This window comes from Coenobita brevimanus, chromosome 5 (genome assembly GCF_032717465.1).
Source record: "Coenobita brevimanus isolate Jiangsu-jjx chromosome 5, ASM3271746v2, whole genome shotgun sequence".
NCBI lineage: Eukaryota > Metazoa > Arthropoda > Malacostraca > Decapoda > Coenobitidae > Coenobita > Coenobita brevimanus.
Window position 1 is genome coordinate 377,501 of NC_136958.1, and position 21,363 is coordinate 398,863.

Below are 21,363 nucleotides of genomic sequence, written 5' to 3' on the forward strand. Positions count from 1 at the left end.
TTTCTCCCCCTGGACCTATTTCCTTCAAAGGACTTGTCTCTGCTCATTGTTTAGCCTATGTTCTCACTTGGGCTTGTTTCCCCGGGGACGTCCACTGGACTTATTTTCCCTAATGGACCTCTTCTCACCAAGGACCCATACACCTCATGGACTTATCACCCATGAACTTGTTTTCCCACTACCCACCCACCCACTGACCCACCCTCATGCCCACGGCCTCACCCAGTGTAGTATGTCTCACAAATATAGCGATGGCAGCAGGTACACACACACACACACACACACACACACACACACACACACACACACACACACACACACACACACACACACACACACACACACACACACACACACACACACAGAGGTACGACAAACTTAAGTGTCCAAATGAAGAGAAAACTAAGGATGACAAGGGAAGGGAAGCGAAAGGGTCCAGAATGGAAATAAGAAGACATTGTGAATCAACCTGATATATGTGAATAAGTAATGTGAAACCGCATTCTAATACGTAATGTATGTAATATGGGAGCAGAAAAAGTGAAACAGATATTATCCATGTGGAAAAGAATGAGGTAAGGTATAGTAAAAGAGTAGGTAATCAGGTCGTCAACTTTTATATTTCCAAACCAATGTCTTACGGGCCTGTCACCTGACGCACTCGATTTCTGTTCTTTTGAGCCATAACTGAGGTATTTTTTGGGCAAACTCATATGGCACCCCATCCTTAGGATGGAAAAAGGGGTCAGATTGATGATGATGATACGGACGATGACAAACAGTTTGTTTGCCTTGTTTGTTTCCCCTCAGGTATTGTCACGCTGGGAGTACCTAAGAGATTCCCTTCGTCAGTACATAAAAACTGAGGCACCAACAACGTCCAGGGCTGGAGTTGTCATCTTCAACCAAGAATTTACAAACAATTCTATGCTTTATGACCTTGCTGACGACGATGCAAGGAATGCATTGGCAGAGTACATTCCTCATGAACCATCAAATTCTGGAACAAAAAACATTCAACCAGCAATAGAGGCAGGTGTCCAGGTGAGTGTCGCTACAAACGGACTATGTTGTTGCTTATGCTGACACTTTAAGTACTCTGTAGGGAAGTTTATAGATACCTTACATTTCTCATTTTGGTGCTGGCAATTAAATGAACAAAAATTATGACCAAGTGCTAATCGTACATTGGCATTAGTTAACTCTTGAACCAGTCCACATCTCTTACGTGCAGGTATTGGGTGATACTGATGGGTCGCTGGTGCTACTCACGGCGAACCTAGAGGCGTATGACGCCACAGGGGAGGACCTGGTGGGGGCAGCATCTGGTAGTCCTGTGTGGCCCATCCTGTACCCAAGCGACCCTGATGTGACCACACAGGTGTTCCAGGACCTCGCTGACATCTCCACCACAACCTCGCTCCTCACAGTGCCCAACAAGTTGGACACGTTTAATGGTGACCAGTATCAGAGTATTGATAACTACGTCCTGCTTGCTGACAGTCTGCGTCAGGCCACTGACAGTGCTGTTTCGTTGGTAAGCTGAGAAAGCTACTTCGAGTGCATGGTACTGTACATGAGGTTTTGTTCTTCTCAGGAGTTATTATAAATATTGGTCAGCAAAGGACACATACACAGATACACAGAATATATATATATATATATATATATATATATATATATATATATATATATATATATATATATTAAATTGCATATTATGTTACTCTAGGACATACAGAATAACATTATGATGAATTTCGCACCCTTGGGGAAATTTATGATAATTGACAAGTTCAAGATGGCTGCCATGAAATCTGAGCTTTCCTATATCTTGGGTATTACTTCATGTAGGAACTTGATCTTGGAGTCTAAACTTATATTTTCTTGGCCAAGGAATCAGATAAGAACATGTTCGGGTATGCTAAATCATTACTTTTTTGTGTAAAAGAAAAAAACAAGAAAAAAACCAATATGGCCACCAATTTAAACTTTATTTCTGTATATGCGTCATAACTTTTGTTCTTGTTACAATAAGAAGGTGATTTTGGTGTCTAAATCCATGTTTTCATGAGTTAAAAATCCAGTAGGAATAAAATAAGCACAATTTGAACATATTTGATGACATATTTCAACAAAAATGACGAAAAAATCACGAAAACTGATCACCACAATCAAATCCACTATTGACGATGTATTGAATTCTTGCTCATGCATTATTTTATCAGTTCAAGTTCTCTTTTTCTGATTCCCCATCAGTGGCATGTATTGTACAACATAATGATACTTAGGTGGGTGTTGAAATGTCACCTTTGGGGAAATGCAAGAAGAACTAGACTGAAAACTAATTTGAAGTCCAAAAGCTCAGTTAATTTCGTATTACCTGTATTCCAACATATATCTACATGGTAGGCTCAAATACAGTGTATAATATCATCATAACAGCAGCAAAAATACAATGTACATATGTATAAGTCACAAGTCATTTTCAACATCATCTAAAATAATTTCCTCGACAACGTCGTTTCCATCATCGTGATCCAAAAGGCGTCTTACTTCCTTACTCCTTTCATTTTGACAATCCTCACCACCTCGGCAGGCACAATAGAGAGTGCATGCCAGATCAGAGCTAGTGCAGGTGCATCTTTGTATTCTACATGGCAATTGACTTTGGCAGGAACATCGAATCAGCTGCAGTAACTCTGTTGAGGCTATCAAAACATCTGAAGGAATACATATTGGGCTAAGTTGTTGGTAACGTCTGAATTTATCCAGCCATAATCCATTGGGTCAAGGATCGAAGAAGTCTCGAGGGCGCTTCGTCAGATTGCCACCTGCAGATGTGTTCTGTACACGTTTTCACGAAATGATTCGTCAGTTGGAGGCAAAGTACAGTTTTGGAGCACTAGCTCTAAGATCACCTCTAAAGAGATGACAGATCGTTTCCAGAAGGCGTGGTCTACTAAGCTTGCAGCCAGAGTGCTTAGTGTATTCTTGTGAATCTGTACAGAGTTCCATTTCTTACACCTGTCTGCACTGTGTGCTTTCATAACGTGTTCTGGAGACAAATCTTCAGCATCATCTTTTTCAGCAATAGGCTTGGGATAAAGGTCTTTGTGTGAGAAAAATGACTCATACAGTCTTAGGATATCGAGCTTCTGCTGCATGCAAATAATTCAGCGCACCTTGTATTCTAAATTCAACTTCGTTTTCCCATGCATCTCCCCTTGCGAGACATTTATCGATAAGATAAAGTTTATAAGGTTTCCCTCCACACTCTGACTGAGTTGATCTGCACATGGATGCTAGCCTCCACCTATCAGGATGCTTGTCATCTTTTGATACTTCACATACCTCTCCAAGACGGATGTGAACGTTTCAATGGACCAGCTTCATCGTCAGCTGAAGTTTGTTGTTGCTTGAATCTGGCAAGATTTGATTTGGAGGTACAGTATATCTGGAGACAGCTTTTGTGGTGCTTGATTGATATGTTTAAAATGTTGGAAATTCTTGTTCAGGTTCTGTAAACAGATCGTCTTTGTATATTTTGCTGGCGTTGATTATATATAGACTGTATCCTGACTGGACCCTTGTTAGCTGGACGTGGAGCATTGTAGTCACATCCATTTCCATATCTGGACTTGAAGATACAGGAAACCTCCATTCTGCACGTGTAAATACAATCATATGATAATATGCTTAACATTTCCAGTCTTTGAAACAATTTTACTTAGGACGAAGTTTGAAAATGGTATGAAGGAAGATTATAGTGTTCCATGTATAATGACTGAAATGTATAGACCTATAAATCTTAATTTTAAATTTTAATTCTTCTAACCAATTCCTAAGAGAAATCTGAACAACTGTTAATGTTGCTTAACGTATTACTATATTCGCGGCGCACGACTCTGAGGTTGTCATTATCTTACCCTGGCAACCTACCATTCAAAAGTGCATCCGACTTCGTCTCATATTATACACAAATCATATTATTATGCACGGATATATTATACACGAATATTATTATACACGAACACATTATACACGAATCACATGCGTCTCATATTATACACGAAATCGGACGCATTTTTGAATGGTAGGTTGCCAGAGCACGATAATAACAACCTCAGAGTCGCGCGCCGCCAGTATAGTAGTATGGTACATTGCATAATGACGGAACAATAATTTGGCCGCTTTTCAGATTCCCGCCATTTTCTTCTGCAGTGATAGATAGCCAGTGATAGAATCCACACACATACAGTTCTATACATATTTATTCAATGAAATGCAAGTTGAATTTAAAATTATACTTTAGCAATTTATTTCTACAAACATGCACACCAAATGTGTAATGTGAAATATGTATCGCTGATGTCTGTCAGTATATTCAGTATATATATATATATATATATATATATATATATATATATATATATATATATATATATATATATATATATATATATAAAGCCATTTGGGGGATATTGGGGGAAGACATCTTTTTTTTGTCATTTATCAAAAATTTCCCCAAGGGTGAGATATTCACACCTATCATAATGTTATTCTGTATGTCCCATAGTAACATAATCTGCAATACAAAAAAACTATAACCGCTAAAAAGTGGTTAGGCCACGTGCCTGCTGGACTAAGTCAAATATGCTGGGTTCTGAAGAAGCACTGGGGGAGCGATCAACTACACACATATATTTGGTAATATTTAGATAATTTAGTTTATATAATGAATAATCAAAATTAGTTGAAGTTCAAAACAGTTTCAACTGCAAATTCAGAATTGATATACCAACAGGTGCCACCCTTGTTACGGAAGTTTGTGAGTTGGTAACCAGGAAAACAAAATGGAGCTATTTCAGTAGAGGGAGAGATTTGGGGTTCTATGAAGAACAGGGTTGGAGGAGATAACTGAAAAGTAAAGTGGAGCGAATTGAAAATATACCAAGAAAATAATATCTTATCGTTTCTTTATAGACAGGCTACCATCTGCACACAGTATGTGCAGCTAGTAAGGCTGTAAGGGAGAACGAGGATTCCGTGGCTTGAATGGTGAGAGAATGAGAGTCTGGCCCATTCCATTGGATATGCTATTGGCAGTTCTCCCTTGATTGTTCTATCTCGTTACTTTCTTTCTGAACTCTACCTCACCCTATCCTAAAGTAGGAAAAAAGAGCTCGCGTTGATGATAATGATAATTATGATGATAATGATGATTCCAAAGCACGTATCCACTGCCCTGGCTTCTAAGCCTCTTGATCTTTTTTATTATAGAGTCCAGTAAACACACCCATAAATGTACAGGTTATGCAGTATATGATATGTAAGTTGTTCCTGCAGATCGCATCAGCCAGCGGCACAACCTCTTCAAACACCCAAGTTAAGCTGACTCTCAACGTTCAAAACAGTATTAACTATGATGGGGGCTTCATGATAGAGGTTCTGCACACCAGCTTTTGGGGGTCGGCAACAGGAGTTGATGGCCCCACCGAACCAACGACTCCCAGTACTGAAGACACCAGTGACATCTATACTTTCAACAGTATACAGGTACACTCTCTCTCTCTCTCTCTCTACACACACACACACACACACACACACACACACATATATATATATATATATATATATATATATATATATATATATATATATATATATATATATATATATATATATATATATATATATATATATATATATATATATATATATATATATATATATATATATATATATATACAGTATGTATAAACACTACACACACACACACACACACACACACACACACACACACACACACATAATAGAGAGAGAGAGAGAGAGAGAGAGAGAGAGACATCCATCCATACATCCATCATCCAATCCTATTCCGCCTTATGAGGAGTGCAGGAGCCCGGAGCTAGGCAAGTTGGTCCTGACACTTAAGATGAGTGACCAGCCTCACTCATCCCTGAGTGGCATCATGTGAGCAATAAACTCGAACCATTCCTTGGATATAAACCTTCACAGGCTCAATCCGATTGGAGCGCCTTAATTACCCACTAAACCACTACGCGCCAAAATTTGGTTATACAATTACCACTCAGCGTGGTAAATGGTTTCCTGGTGTACAGGAAACCATCTGGCTTGTCACTCAGTGTAGAGTCACCCATAGGCAGAAGGAAGAGGAAAGAATGAAGGACAGAGAGACACAAGAGGAAGGAAAGAAGAGAGGAAAGGGCAGACACCCATAGCAGCTCTACATAGAGTGAGTGGATGGTAAGCGCCCCCACCTACCAATATATATATATATATATATATATATATATATATATATATATATATATATATATATATATATATATATATATATATATATACCTGTATTGTGTGTGTGTGTGTGTGTGTGTGTGTGTATAAAACCTATCTATCTATCTATCTATAGCCCGACGCCCTAATCCCGCAAAGGGTGGCCGCAGACAAAACGCCTCCAAGTCGATCTGTCACCCACCATTTGACTACCCTCCCCCTAACTCACTCCCCCCTCCCTCATATACCTCAACTCCATCCCTTCACCTCATCCTCGGTCTACCCCTCCCTCTCCCTCCCTCCACCTCACCTACATACACCCTCTTAGTCAGTCGTTCATTCTCCATTCTCTCCACATGCCCAAACCACCTTAGTGTATTTCTTCTAATCTTCTCAACCACATCCACATCTACCCCACAGCGTTCCTTCACTTCTTCATTCGTCAACCTGTCCCTCCACGTCACTCCACATGCTCCCCTCAAGTAACTCATTTCCACTGCTCTCACTCTTGACTTGTTCCCCTCTTGCAAGGTCCACGCCTCGCTTCCATACGTCAGGGTAGGGATCACAGTACTATCATGCAGTGACTTCTTAACATCCATACTCACCTCTCTATTTCTCATCACTGCTTGCAGTGAACCAACAACCTTCCTTCCCTTCTGTACCCTTTCAGACCACATAAGAAATTATTCAATATGCAAAAACACAAGCTAAATGCTCCTTATTATGCCAACTCACCAATGAAAAGTTCTCCTACAGTCCTTGAACTGTCTGTGCAGTTGATCGCTGCACACGATGGAAGAGTGCAGAATTATCTGATCCCCCAAACGAGTAAAACTGGGTTCCAAGCACACTGCAGCACTATTCTACCGCGAGTACCAAGATGCCGGCTGCTTGCATCAACCTTGTCACATCTATGTTTATATATGTCGATGATCCATATATATATATATATATATATATATATATATATATATATATATATATATATATATACGGCATACTCGTATATACAGTATATTAGTGCTGGTCCGAATATTCGCATATTTTTTTCGATATCCGCATTCGCATTTGCATTCGCATGTTGTCATGCGAATGTTTTGCGAATATTAATAATGTAACTTGAAAAAGTTTATACAAACTCAAATAGAATTAAAAGCATGAGTTGAGTGAGTTTTCTTGGCTAGTGTTACCAATGAAGCAGCTGTGCCAAGTTAGCTAGGGCTGCTTGCTGCATTATGCAGTGGTGCCAGATTTCCAGAAAAGTCTGGATTTCTCCAGATTTTTTTGCCTAATGTCAAATTTTAAGAATTCTCCTTAAAAAGTGGGTAATCTCCAGATTTTTAGCTCATAACCAGAAAAAGTACTCTAAATATCAAGAATTTCTGAGAGACAGATTTCTGAGAGGCAGAGGCAGAGAGAACGCCTGTCTGACGTGATCTTGTTCTGAGTCCGTTTGAAGTTCGCCCAGGACGTGTCTAATACCCTCGGGTGATGCATGTAAGAGTTGGGTCCTCGTCCCGCATCCTGGTAGCATAGAAAATTGATAGAGTTAAAACTAATAGAGATAAATTGAGAAAATAGATAGAAAGATCATTCTACTTTCTGTGACTGAAACTCTTACAGTGAAATTCATTCGCACAATACATCTATCTATCTATCTGTCTGTCTATCTATATTATCCACTGCCGAACAAAGGCCTCCCTCAACCTTCTCCAAGAATTCCTTGACTCACCCCGTCTCTGCCAGGTTTTGTCTGCAAACTTTTTCTATTTCATCGCTTCATCTCCTGTCTGGCCTTTTTCTGCTACTCTTGCAGTCTCCTGAAGTCCAGTCAGTCAGCCTTTTGCCCCATCGGTTATCCCATGTTCTTGCTACATGTCCTACCCATCTCCATTTCTGTTCTTTTATAATTTCTATAATGTCTCTGACTTTCGTCTGTTCGCTTACCCAAGTTGATCTCTTCTTGTCTCAGAGATATTCCCAACAATGACTTTTCCATTCCTCTTTGAGGACGGATTAGTTTGTTTTCCATTGACATTAATTTCGTCTCCTGGTTTCACACCCCTACGTCATAGCTGGGCTTATGCACTGGTTATATACTTTTTGTTTCATACATACTGGCAGGAAACTTTTCAAGATGTCTTTATGTTTATCAAAAGCTTTCCAGCCTGTTGTAATGCATCTTTTTATTTTGTTTTCATGGTCTTTCATTAGTTTTAGATTTGCCCCAAGTAACTGTACTTCTTAACTTTAAGAATTTCTTCATTTATTTTACTGACGCTTTTTGGTGCATTTGGATTAAACATTAGTTTTACTCTGGTTCATCTTAAGCGAGACCATCTTAATTTCTGGCAATGTCTGTGCTGTTTCTGAGATTAGGACAATGTCATCTGAAGATCTTAAATAGTTTTAGTATTCACCATCTATGTATCCTTTAATCTCACAGTCTACTTTTCTGAAAATGCGTTGAAGACATGCTGTAAATAATTTTGGTGAAGCTGAATCTCCCTGACGCACGCCTTTCTCAATCGTAATTTTGTCTTAGTCTTTATGTAATGTAGCTTAACTGTTGCAGTCCCCTCTTTATACAGTATATAATTTCCAGTAGCTTTACGAGGTTCTCGTTTACTCCTTGTTCCCGCAATGAATTTATAATTGTTATGTACCCCACAGAGCCGAAAGCCTTTTTGTTCTCGACAGAACCTATGCACAATCGTTTTCTATATTCTGTACTTTTCTTAGTTAGCTGGTTCATTGTGTGTAGGTGATTTGATGTCGAATACCCGTTTCGAAATCCTGCCTGCTCACGAAGATCTGTTGTTATTCTGTTCGAAAGGACTTTGTGCATTTAATGACTTCACTATTGTGTCTGTCAGTGATATAATTTGTTGCTTTCCTAAAGCCATTTTGCTTCGGACCTGTTTCAGACTTTTTCCTTTTTTGATGGTTTCTTTGATCTGATTCATGTTTATCTTTCGTTTTTCTTGCGCTATCTCATGCTGATCATAAGGTTATTGAATTCTGCTCTATATATTCCAGTTTTCTTTGTTTGTATTTTCATCCCCTTTCTTGTGTTCATGAGCTTGAGGGTCATTTTTCAATGCCTGTTCGCTTGGTTATGTAAGCTTTCCTTACTAACTCTGCTGATTCGCTTTACACTTCTCTAAGTCTACCGTTCAATTCATCAATGTCACACTCAGTATAACTTAATGCCCGAAATCCGTTCTTTATTTCTAAATGAAAGGCAGCTTTGCTTTCTCTGACCAACGTTTATTGGGCATACCTTTTTATTTTCAGTCAGCTTCTTTCTTTCACTTCTGAAAGTGAATCTGGCTGTGCAACCCATCGTTCCCCTATTTACTTTGTTACCTCTGCCAACGAAGTTGGAGGAGATTATTAATTCACCTATGTTTGTCAGTTTGTCCAGACGATATTTCCAAAAGTTCTCCATGGCTTTCAATGAAATTTTGTGGAAGGGTGGGCCACGAGCCAAGAAAAAAATTGATTAAATTATGAGGCGGATCCGGATCCGGAGGATCCATCACATTATCTCCAAAAGTTCTCAATGAACTTCAATAAAATTTTGTGCAAGGGTGGGCCATGGGCCAAGAAAGAATTGATTAAATTTGGGGGCCAATCTGGATCCTATGTATCCCGCACAATATCTCCAAAAGTTCTGAATGAATTTCAATAAAATTTTGTGGAAGAGTGGGTCATGGGTCAAGGAACAATTGATTAAATTTGAGGGCGGATCCGGATCCTATATGTATTCCACACATGATCTCTACGGTTCCTGATCCTGATCCTTTTTAATGGCAATGGCATTGGAGGAGGTATACGCTCTCTGAGTGTTTCTGCTTGATAACTGTGACATTAGTGATTGTGTTGTTCATACCTACTATAATGAAGTTGATTTCATTCTTTGTTTTTATATTTGGGATTTTGCAGGTCCATTTTCTCCATTTTCTCCCTGTTCTGTTGTGGAAGAATGTGTTCATTATTCTCATGGGATATTTCAGCAAAATTTACCGCCATTTCTCCTGACATTCCTCCTCTTGTACTCCGAATTTTCCCAAACGTGCTTCTCCATTTTCGATTTGCCAGCTTTTGCATTAAGTCTCCCATGAGTCTTCTTCCTTAATCTGGGGGGGTGTCATCATAGAATGTTTCTATTGCTTCATCTGTGCTTTGAAATGTTAGTGCATTTCTTTCAGGGTGTGTCTTTTGCATAGTCTAATTATAATCCATGTCAGTCTGTCAGACATACAGCTGAATTTAACAATGGTCTCTGCGAGATTTTTTAACTTAAAAATCCAACACCACCAAGTCTTTCTTTCTGCCTTCTGTCGTAAACTTGGCGGTTGCTACACTGGAACTGAACTAAATTTTCTTCTCTTCTGTGAATCTCACTTAGACCTATAATATCCCAATTATTTTTTTATTCAGTCATCAAGGTATCAAGTTCGTAATATTCTGCGAGGCTTCTTACATTCTATATGTAGATTTACATGGATTTCAGTTTGTTTAATATCCCCGTTTCTGATTTGCCAAGACAGTGTCTACTCATCTTCGGTGGTCAACTGACCGTAAGCACACGAGGCAGTGCGGTTGGATCTTTAGAATACGATAATCCAGCAGGAACGGCAAGATATTCATTACCAGTAGAAAAATTTGTTTGGTTGGGAGGACTGTGGCAAAGTAATCTCACCTCCCTGCCACATGGCTTCTGTTTTTCATTTCGTTTCGTTTATAAAGGCTCCAACATGCTTGCATGCGTTGGCCTTGGTCACCTAATGGTGGCTGTCCGTGCTACTGTATCTCTGACAACCTCTATTCAGTTTCTTATCCCTGAGGTCACACTCAGTGACCTCGTCCCAGGTTTTTTCGGTCTACCGCTCGCAACCCTACCCCTAACGTTAACACTTCTCACTTCCTGCACCCAGTTGACGTATCCCATCCTTTCCTCATGCCCAAACCATCTCAGTCTACCTCTCCTCATCACAACACCAACACACTCCAGGACCATCCTACCTCATAACTCTTCCATTATAAACTTAACCCCCCCCCCCAGGCCTCACATTCAACGATGCACTGCACATCAACTAATCATTGTTATTTCTGTACGTTTGAGCCTGCAAACATCGTCTTCCTTTACCGCCCAGGTCTCAGTACCATACAGCATTGCACTCCTAACACATGCCACATACAAAGATCCCTTAGCACAGAGAGAGAGAGCCCTCTAAGTGTCAGGAGAGGCAACAGCTTCCTGAACTTCTTCCAACCACTCCACGCTCCAGCCCCACCTACTGCACATAACATGTTTCCCAAACAACAAAACCCTTTCACACACATGAGAGACGCCCGAGCAAGACCAATCCTTTCATTCACCAGCAAGATCAATCCTTTCACGCCTGGTAATATCCAAATACTCACCCCGACACACCGCATATTTGATATCAACATTATCTTGCAGTCTACCTCTAATGCCACTACATCTTTTAGGCTCTTACTTATCACAGGCACTGCACGAGATTGAACTACTTCCCATGCCCTTGTGGCAAACCGCACGTGGCCATTTTCCCTCTTCTCTGATAGTACAGCCACCAGCCCTAGAGACCAACATCTTTGTTTATCTGCATTTACTCTCAAGCCCTTGTGCCCCTTACCATCTCTCCCCTTCCAAAATCTTTCTTCCACCTCCCCTTCATTCTCTACAGTCAACACCAAACCATCGGCATACAACATCTCCCATAGGAGTCCATTTCCAAAGTCACTTGAGAGGGCTTCAGGCACCATGATAAACAACATGGGGCTGAAGACTGACCCCTGATGCACACGAACATTCACGGTGAGATTTTTTTTTTTTTTTTTTTTTTCACTTTATTCATCATACTCACTGGAGCCGTATATATCTGTAGGGGTCCCATGGTCCACGCCATCTAGGACGGTACCTCGTATATCTATGAGGCGCTCCCCTATCTGCAGCCTGGGTTTCATTCTCTTTCATTTTGTAGTACTGTATTTTTCCCATTCCACTCCTCGTTTCCAACACACGAGCCCTATTTTTCTGAACAGTGTGATGATGTCTTCTTCCCACCCCCACCAGGATGGCGACTATGAGGTGACGGTGGAACCTACCTTAACTGGATTGCCTGTGGTGGCGCGGGCTGGAGGTGTGGCGAAGGCAGCAGACCTGGTGGTGGACGTGTGGTCGTCCCGGGGCCTGGAGAACCTCAAGTTCGAAACTGGAGTTGCACCTCGCTTCTTTGCCACTGTGAGTCTGCCTGTCTGTCCGTCACACCACACCCACACCCACCCTCACCCTCCACACACACACTCACACACTCACACACACACTCACACACACACACACACACTCACACACACACACACACACACACACACACACACACACACACACACACACACACACACACACACACACACACACACACACACACACACACACACACACATTTCGCAAGTCGCTGCTATAAAAAGAACATCAAAGGAGACAACTCACAGTAAGGACATACTTTACTTCGGCAGGTTGAGACGAGTGACGGGCGACGTGTGGTCAATGCGAGCGTAAAAGCGGAACTTCAGGGATCTGATGGGGACGGAAACCCAGAAACAGTGACGGTGGTGATGCGTGACGAAGGGGTGGCCGGGGACGTGACGGGTAGTGACGGGGTGTACACGGGTGTGCTGGCAGCGTACGAGCCGGGTGTGACGGTGGAAGTGAGTGTGACGGCAAATGACAACAATGGATCAGCAAGGGTAGTGGGACAACCACTTCGCGCACCTGTATTTCCTGGTTAGTCAAGCCAGTTTTATGTACGAAGGCTAGAGAGACTGTTAAAAGAAGCCCGATGATATTATTATATACTTGGAGAGAAAATGGTAAGTGAAAATGTTACTGGAGTAGCGGACGGGTTATGAACAGTGGAATGTGTGTTGCTCCGAGTTAGCAGGATGCTGTTCATAATAAATGAAACATCTATACTCCACGTACTGTTGGGTGTAGGATGTAAAGTTGTGGGAACCATGTAGAGTTTGAAGGCATTACAGTGATTCATGAGGCTGTGATTTGAATTTCATTACAGATGAAACAAAATTACGTAAACATGAGTAAGGACTCCTTAACCCTCAATAACAAGTTGCAAAATTCAGACTGTAGTATTATACAAGTTCGTTATGGTAATGAATTGCCATCAACAATGTTCCATAAGTTACAAACAGTGAACTAGAGTATTCTACTTGCTATGTATTGAGTGCTATACACGTGGCTAATACAGCACATGGCATAGTAACCAGCTGAGTGAGACCTATGGTGCCTTATCTCAACTTATTATTTGTGGCTTACGTCTCCTTTCAGTCATTCCTTTCATACTCTCCAGTCTTTCACTCTTCATCTGCGCTATATGGCATAGTATCATTTATTCTTTCATACATCAGCCGCCACACCAAACACTAGACAGTTTCATTTATTTGCCTATCTGTCCATCTTGTCACTCCACAGGCACTTCAGAAATGACTTTTTCCATCTTCTTTCACTCTTGTCTTTTGTCCCTGCTCCATCGTTCGCGGTTCACTGTTTTACATTAATGCTAATACATGTATTCCGTAATGCTTTTTGTCCCCTTCCTGCATTTCTCTCTTTATTAATGGCGTATGAATTAAGTGAGTGTTGTATGTGTTACAGATGACGGCCAAGCGTGTTGTGGGAGTCAGCTTGACCTGTCGGGGCTGCAGCAGGATGAACTAAGTTCATTTTCTGTCACATCTTCTCCGGGTATTCGAGGTCGCCTGACGGGTGACCCTCCCGGTGACTTCCCCCCAGGACGCGTGACTGACCTGAGGTCAAGGATATCAGGCTGGACTGTCACGCTGACCTTCACCGCACCAGGAGCACGACTCGACCAGGAAAAAGGTCAGGACAGGCAGGGTGACCTGAGGCATGGTAGGAGGCAGGGGGAAGCAAGGCAACAGGTTAGGTCCTCACCATAGGCCTATTGTGTGTCGAAAGCCGCACAAAAGATGGTTTTATTACGAAGATACACCCACAACGTGTGTGTGTGTGTGTGTGTGTGTGTGTGTGTGTGTGTGTGTGTGTGTGTGTGTGTGTGTGTGTGTGTGTGTGTGTGTGTGTGTGTGTGTGTGTGTGTGTGTGTGTGTGTGTGTGTGTGTGTGTGTGTTTGTGAAAGGAGAGACGTATGCGTGGAAATAAACTACGGTATGTCATTGCTGGTGTGCTTACATTAGGCACGGATTAAGGGGATGGGGGCGTACGCCTCCCCACCCTATTTTCGGCAGACCAGTAGTTGTATATAATAATAGAATTGTTGTTTACCATAATATATACAAAAACAAATGTCTTACATAAATGTTATACAGAATTATGTCAATGAAAAGAGGGCTTCGGCAATAAATATCGGTAGAGAGGCGGCCTGCAGTCCTAATGGACGTAGGATCGAATCCCGTTTGGGACAGGGAACAGTTTAAAGATCTGAATTTCCTAAAAGCAGACTTTCCTGATCCACCTGATGACCCGCCGACATGTTGTAAAAATACCCCCGCCAATACCAATACACCAGTCCTGTATGAGACAGCCCTAGCATGTATTCAATATGGATGGTGGGTGTTAGCGCCGAAGTGGTGACATGTGGAGGTGTAGGAGGACTACTGGGCCTTGGGATAGGTCACTGCCCTCGAGAAATAGGCCCTGAAGCCTTTGACCAGAGTCGGACACGTAAAAAAAAAAAATGTAGAGGAAATCGGTACTGATTCTGCATTATTTCAAATTAATGGCAATTCTGCTGCGAATCAGGCCCTCCCCCTTTTCCAAAGTGCTGGATCCGGCCCTGCTATGTATACTGCATAAAAGTAAAGACTAAACTTTGTGTGTAGGGAACAGGTGGCCTATAGCCATAAGCAAAAGTTCGCCGACAGTCCTACGGCAGCATTGTGTTCTGCCTCCTGTACTTCTCATTCCTGCCCATATAGCAGAGCATCTTGCCTTCTCGTACTCCCTGTGTTATGCTTGATACTGCCATCTTAAGAAAAAGTTCATGTAACGCCTTCGTTTGATAGAACCGGGAGAGAAATCCTGGCGAACTTTTACTCGTGGCTGTAAATACATTCACGATTAAAGCAGTGCTAGATGTGTATATCAGCAAAAGGAGTATCGCACACCTTGGGTACAGTGGATGTGAAAATAAACAGTTTTGTAGGCCACACATGAATCTATTAACCTCGTGCCTAAAAAAAAAAAAAAAAAAAAAAAAAAAAAAAGCACCCAGACTATGAACTTTTGTGCGATTTCGAGTCCTAATAATTACTAGTGATAATATTTACAATTAAAATCACAGGGTGCACCACATATCGTCCATGTTGCAGAATGATACTTGCGGTAAGGTGTGCGATGCTTTTTTCGTTGACTGTACTGTACATACGTGTGCAATGTAGATATGAGTGAGAGTTTTTATCGTCATTTTGATTTCAATGTAAATCAGTAATAATAATAATAATAATAATAATAATAATAATACGCAGCACACAGCATACGTAACTGGCCATGTGATGCTCATGACCTCCACGGTGTCAAGTTCCTGTACCTCATTAAGTTCTCACCACATAGCTGCTGTCTGACCACGTAACATCATAGAAAAAATGAGGATAACATATTGAATATAATTAAAGGAAGTATTGCTAATAATAAATAGTACAGTAGGTAAAATTATAAAAAATGTTACGCATAGCAAGTGATACGTACGGTAGAACTGATAATATTACAGAAAACAATACCTTCTCATACGTAACAGTATTAACTTCTTCAGAAAAAAAAAAATGTTTGGAGCTGTATACAGAATTTTTTCATTGTAAGCAGCCTCAGGAAAGAGTAAAATTGAATCTATTGTCTTCATTATAGGCCACGTTCAGAAACTGTTAGTAAAGAACATACTCGTAGGCTGCCTCAAGAAACTGTATTTAATTGAGTCTTTCATCTTCAGACTGCAGCCGACCGCATGGAGATAATACGTGTGGCTGTATCTATACCATAATAACAGTTGTGCTCCTCTGTGTGTGTGTGTGTGTGTGTGTGTGTGTGTGTGTGTGTGTGTGTGTGTGTGTGTGTGTGTTTACTAGCCATCCTGCTGGTGGAGGTAGGTGGCCGGGTGGGTGGGTTTGTGGACAGATGGATAGGTGGGTGTGTGGGGCACGTGGGCAGAGTGGCATCGGTGAATTGGTGGGTAGGATGGGTAGGTGAGTGGGTGGGGCAGGTGGACACAGTGGCGTGGGTTGTGGACAGGGCAGGTAGGTGGGTGGGCAGGGTCGACTTGGTGGGTGGGTGTGTTGGTAGGCATGGGGGATAGGTGGGTGTGTAGGTGGTTAAGAGGATAATAGGTCCATGGAAATCAGGTCCTTGAGAAAATAGGTCCATGGGGAGTATGTTCCTGGGGAAATTTGCCCAAATGGGACCAGAGGTTCAGTGGGTAAAAATAGGACCATGGAGGGAATAGGTCCAAGGGAGAAAATAGGTCTATGGGGAAACAGGTTGATGGGGGAAAATACATCCATGGGGAAGTAGCCCCATAGGGAAAATAAGTTCTTGGGGTAAAAGAGGTCCCTAGGAGAAAATAGGTGCCTGGGAAAAATAGGTTCATGGGTAAAAGAGATCCATACAAAAAAAAAAACAATCCATGAGCAAAAATGGGTTCTTAGTCAGGATAGGTCTGTTGGGGAATTGTAGGCTGAAGGGAGAATATAGGCCCACTGGAGGGAAATTTATCAGTGTGGGAACAGTTTTCTGAGAGAAAGTAGGTTGGTGGGGTGTTGACACCAGGGGCGGCGGGAGGGGGATGTGTGGCGAGAGGCATGTTAGTCCTTGATATTCTTTATAGGCTACCTCAAGCAGTTGTAGATGAATTGTTTATCTTCAGTACAGCCTTTGTTCAGAAACTAATTCAAAATTTTCTCTTCAGCACAGGTTAGCCTAGTTCAGAAAACTATGTGGAACTGAATCTGTTGTTTTCTTCCTGTAGCCAGCCATTACGAAGCAGTCTTCAGGACCCCGGGAGAAGTCTCTTCCCAAAGGAATATCACCGCCCAAGATGTAGGCACGGAGGTGTCAGAGTCCATGAAACTCCCAGACTGCGACGAGGTTTATACAATAACGGTGGTGGCTGTGGATAACAACACCCTCCGTGGTAAGGACTCCAATCCAGTGCAGGAGATCGTATCCTGCTCGTACACGCCGCCGTCAACACCTCTCTCAGGCGGCGAAATTGCTGGTATTGTCATTGGTTGTATCTTGGGTGTCCTGCTGATAATACTGATAGTTTATCTTTGCCTGAATCGTGATCATTTGGACGACCTTTGGGTGTGGAAGGTGCTGACTTGCCGATATTGCTGCAAAACTAAGAAGGATGACGATCGCTTGTACAACCCACCACCAACGAAATCATCCAGGAGGGTAGATGTAATTCGCAAAGAGAATACCAGACCCACCTCTTCAGGTCATCCAATTCGAAGTGTAGTTGATCTTTATGCTAAACCTGATCTGAAGGCAAAACACACTGATCGTCTTAAGAAGGAGGAACAAAGGCAACAACAAGCTGAAGAAAGTGACGACGGAGGATTTGGCGAACATCAGCGAAGGAAAGGTTTTCCCCTGAGACCCGTGGCCGCCCAGGCAAACCTGAACCAACACTCTCTTGATGGAGATATGAGTTCCAGATCGTCCTTAAATTCCAGCTCCACTCTGGCCACGCAGCCCATCAACCAGGTGGGGGTGCCTACCTCACAGAAGTACAACCACGGCTACCAACCCAGCATGGCACGTGACAACCACGGCTACGAGAATACTGGAGATGCTTACAACACCAAAGGCTACAACCCAAATAAGCCTCCGGTCGTACCGCCTCGGGTGCGACAAGCTCCTCCTAGGCCCCCCCCAAGACGTAACACACAGGTATAGGCTCACCTGTGGGGTGATTGTGACGATGTGAACGTGTTGTTATATTGTTACATATGGATAGAAATTTATTTCCCATGTCACGCTCAAATATTCTAGCATGTAAATATTTAATCCTAGTTCCTATACTGCCTGATGTTCCATTTTTTTCTTAATTATGAATGTGCAATTAAATCGTGATTAAGTATTAGTCAGTAGATTACATCTCCATGTTACTAGTTTATGCCATTAATTAAAGTGTTTAAATATCGGTAACGATATGTGGAGCATAGGGCTTACAGTGAAGGCTACGAACCCATTCACATAATAAATCAGGATGAAAACTGAACAAAGATTACCCACGTCATTGGTTAACATTCTAGGCATTCTATTTACACTCTCACCTACATTATAGCTGGATGCAAGAAGAAAGGACAGCTTATCCAGAACGTAGACCAGTAAGACGAGGTTATCTTCCAGTTCTTATCCCAACCTGTCGCTGATCAATTTTTGTCCGATTCTGGTCTCGGTGTGAGTGAGGCATTAGAACATAACAGCGGCGTTGTGGATGTGCGGGAAGGCTGAGAGACTTAAGCTCAAATTACATAGGGATCGAGCCTTGCTCAGAGTCATGCGGTATGATAGACATTAGTTCTACGTTTGGCCTTCCTAGTGCACAGATGGAGCTTAGCTTAGACCAGTGGAATGAGATGAATGACCAATTCGATAGGGATTGTCCCCTGTGTGGCAGCGTAGTCAGCTGTGGCTTCATTGTACCAGGAGCGTGACCATTGTTGTTCTGTTACCATCAGATTTTGGCAGACGTTTTCCTGCTGGCTGTGGCGAAGCAGGGTGCCACATGATATCTTTTTTACATGATGGCAAAATGAAGCTGGAAACAAAAGAGTATGATAAGGAAGGATACTCTATCACGTTCAGGGATGAGTCAGAAACACAGAAGGCAAGACATTGCTGGCAGGAGACTGTTGGTGAACTTTTTCTCGTGATAACAGTATTCATTGATTTAATATATGCCTTTTCTTTATTTTGTGGTAATATTTAATTATCATTGCTGGCAGAAATAAAGTTTCTTTATACAGCCATCATTCTGATTTGCAAAGGAGAAGTCAGTGAATATACTGTATTATCAGATGAAAAGTGCAGTACTTTGGTAATGTGACAAATAGATAGCACACTAGAATTCAGTACAATACAAATTTGAAAGAAAACCCTGAGATAAGCAGGTATTTTAGTAGGCTACCATTATCTTTTCAACCGATTATTCTGATTTCATTTTTTGCCGCAATACAGTATGTTCACTGGTAGTCTGGAGGCCATTTTTAAAAAGTGGCCTAGCTAAGGAGTTTTGGGCACCGAAAATTAAAAAAAAGCAATGGATCCCCTGCGGGTCTTACCCATACCCTCAGCTTATTTAAACACCCAGGTGCCAGTCTGGCACTGCGTCCTGAGGCCCAGTAAAGGCCATTATCTAAATGTATGTAAAATTAGCAAATTTTCTCCCCGGATGAAGACAGCTTTTGGAGCAGGAGATGTAAGATCTGATAGCAAGTTTTCATATATGTTCCAAAGTTTCCTACTTTATTCCTTACTCTTTAGTATGTTTTTTATCATCAAGATTACACAAAAATAACAATGATACAATTATTTTGGTGTTATTCGTATGAATACTATGAGCAGTTATTTTTCGAAAATAATCCGAAGATAATGACTCCTAGATAAACAAGCGCTGTACAGTTGACGTGTTATGCAAAAGTTTTCTCTGACAACACAATAATTGTTAAAGCATGTATTACATAATCTTCATGTTGAACCAGTTTATCAACTCTAACAGCAGTACCAATACAACACATGTCATCATCTGAGTCACTGTCTTTATCATATCTTGTGCCAAGTATTAGAAGGATTCAGGTAATAGTAATACATCAGATCTCCTTATCGTCTGAGTCACTGTCATCATCATATTGTGCCCAAGGATTAAGTGGATTGAGGCACACATTGTCCTCAGTACAACAAATGCAGGCCCTTGTGCAGCACAAATTGTGTCTCCTACAAGAACATTCAGATAAAACACATGAGGTTTTACAGCTTGGTACAAGGTGTCCATCATCACCTTCTTTCCAACCATACTCTTTGGGACTCGACAATGAGGGCTTGGCTTCTAGTGCATGGTGCCTTATCGAAGCCTAGTAGTGTGCTCGCTTGGCGTATTGAATCATAGCATCTTGTGTTGGAGGAAGTTTTTCTGCAGCTTTAGTGCAGAACAGCTGAGCGTGTAGTTCATCTACTGAGGTGAGGGTAGACTTTGATGCATATATATATTGACTACAATTTTCTCAACATTTTGTAGTTTCTGTGGAGAGAGCAACCCATAACCAAAGCCATCCAGGAAATGTGGGTTTCTTGGCAGATCTTCCAGGCACCTTTCTTCCCTATGCCACAAAACTGACTGGTCGTGTAACACCAAGATAGGGCATGGAAACTGAGAATATTGTTGCACAGGTCCAGGCGAAGTGTAGCTCTGATCTTGTGTGTGGCAATAAAACGGTACTTTTTTGAAGTTCCAACTTTGACCCAAACTTGTTTTGGAAGACTGGCACCAAAGTGTATGAGCAGAGTAAGAACATCTGTGTCCTTGCCATCAATAATCAGTGTTTGAAATCCACACCTGGCAGCATCTGCACCATGTAACACCATTCTGGTGTCTGCTGCTTCTTGATGAGATTTTAAATGAGATACATCACGACAGCTTGTGGATACCACATCTTCACTATCTTTGAAACCTCCAGCAATGACAAGTTCATGATCCTGTTGGAGTAGTTTGCTTATATCATGTAGTTCACCTGTGAGAAAACTGAAAAGATTGGTCTTGTTTTCTGTTAAGAATATAAATTCTGGCCATTGTGAAGGTAGTGGAGCATGTTTTCCTTCGATCATGCGACGGATTTGCCTCTTCTTTCCAGTTGTGTAGACCATTGTGAGGTGGATCTGTTTAAAGAGTCATTAGCTATAATTACCTACTATAGCGGTCAGTTTCCCTTTTTTGCTCGTTTTGGACTGGACCAACCAACAACCATCAATTGTTC

At 41.6% G+C, this 21,363-nt stretch overlaps 1 protein-coding gene across 1 annotated transcript in view; it reads left to right on the forward strand.

Moving 5' to 3' along the window:
- LOC145397494 (calcium-activated chloride channel regulator 4A-like) overlaps positions 1-19,122 on the forward strand; it is a 36,119-nt gene extending 16,997 nt beyond the window's left edge. Inside the window, exons 8-16 of the mRNA XM_080270557.1 lie at positions 811-1,044; positions 1,235-1,537; positions 5,350-5,559; positions 12,410-12,577; positions 12,853-13,120; positions 14,009-14,236; positions 17,349-17,969; positions 18,030-18,277; positions 19,072-19,122. Coding sequence (XP_080126683.1) covers positions 811-1,044; positions 1,235-1,537; positions 5,350-5,559; positions 12,410-12,577; positions 12,853-13,120; positions 14,009-14,236; positions 17,349-17,969; positions 18,030-18,277; positions 19,072-19,122 — 2,331 coding nt within the window. The remainder of the gene's footprint in view (positions 1-810; positions 1,045-1,234; positions 1,538-5,349; positions 5,560-12,409; positions 12,578-12,852; positions 13,121-14,008; positions 14,237-17,348; positions 17,970-18,029; positions 18,278-19,071) is intronic.
- Positions 19,123-21,363: the final 2,241 nt, after the last annotated feature.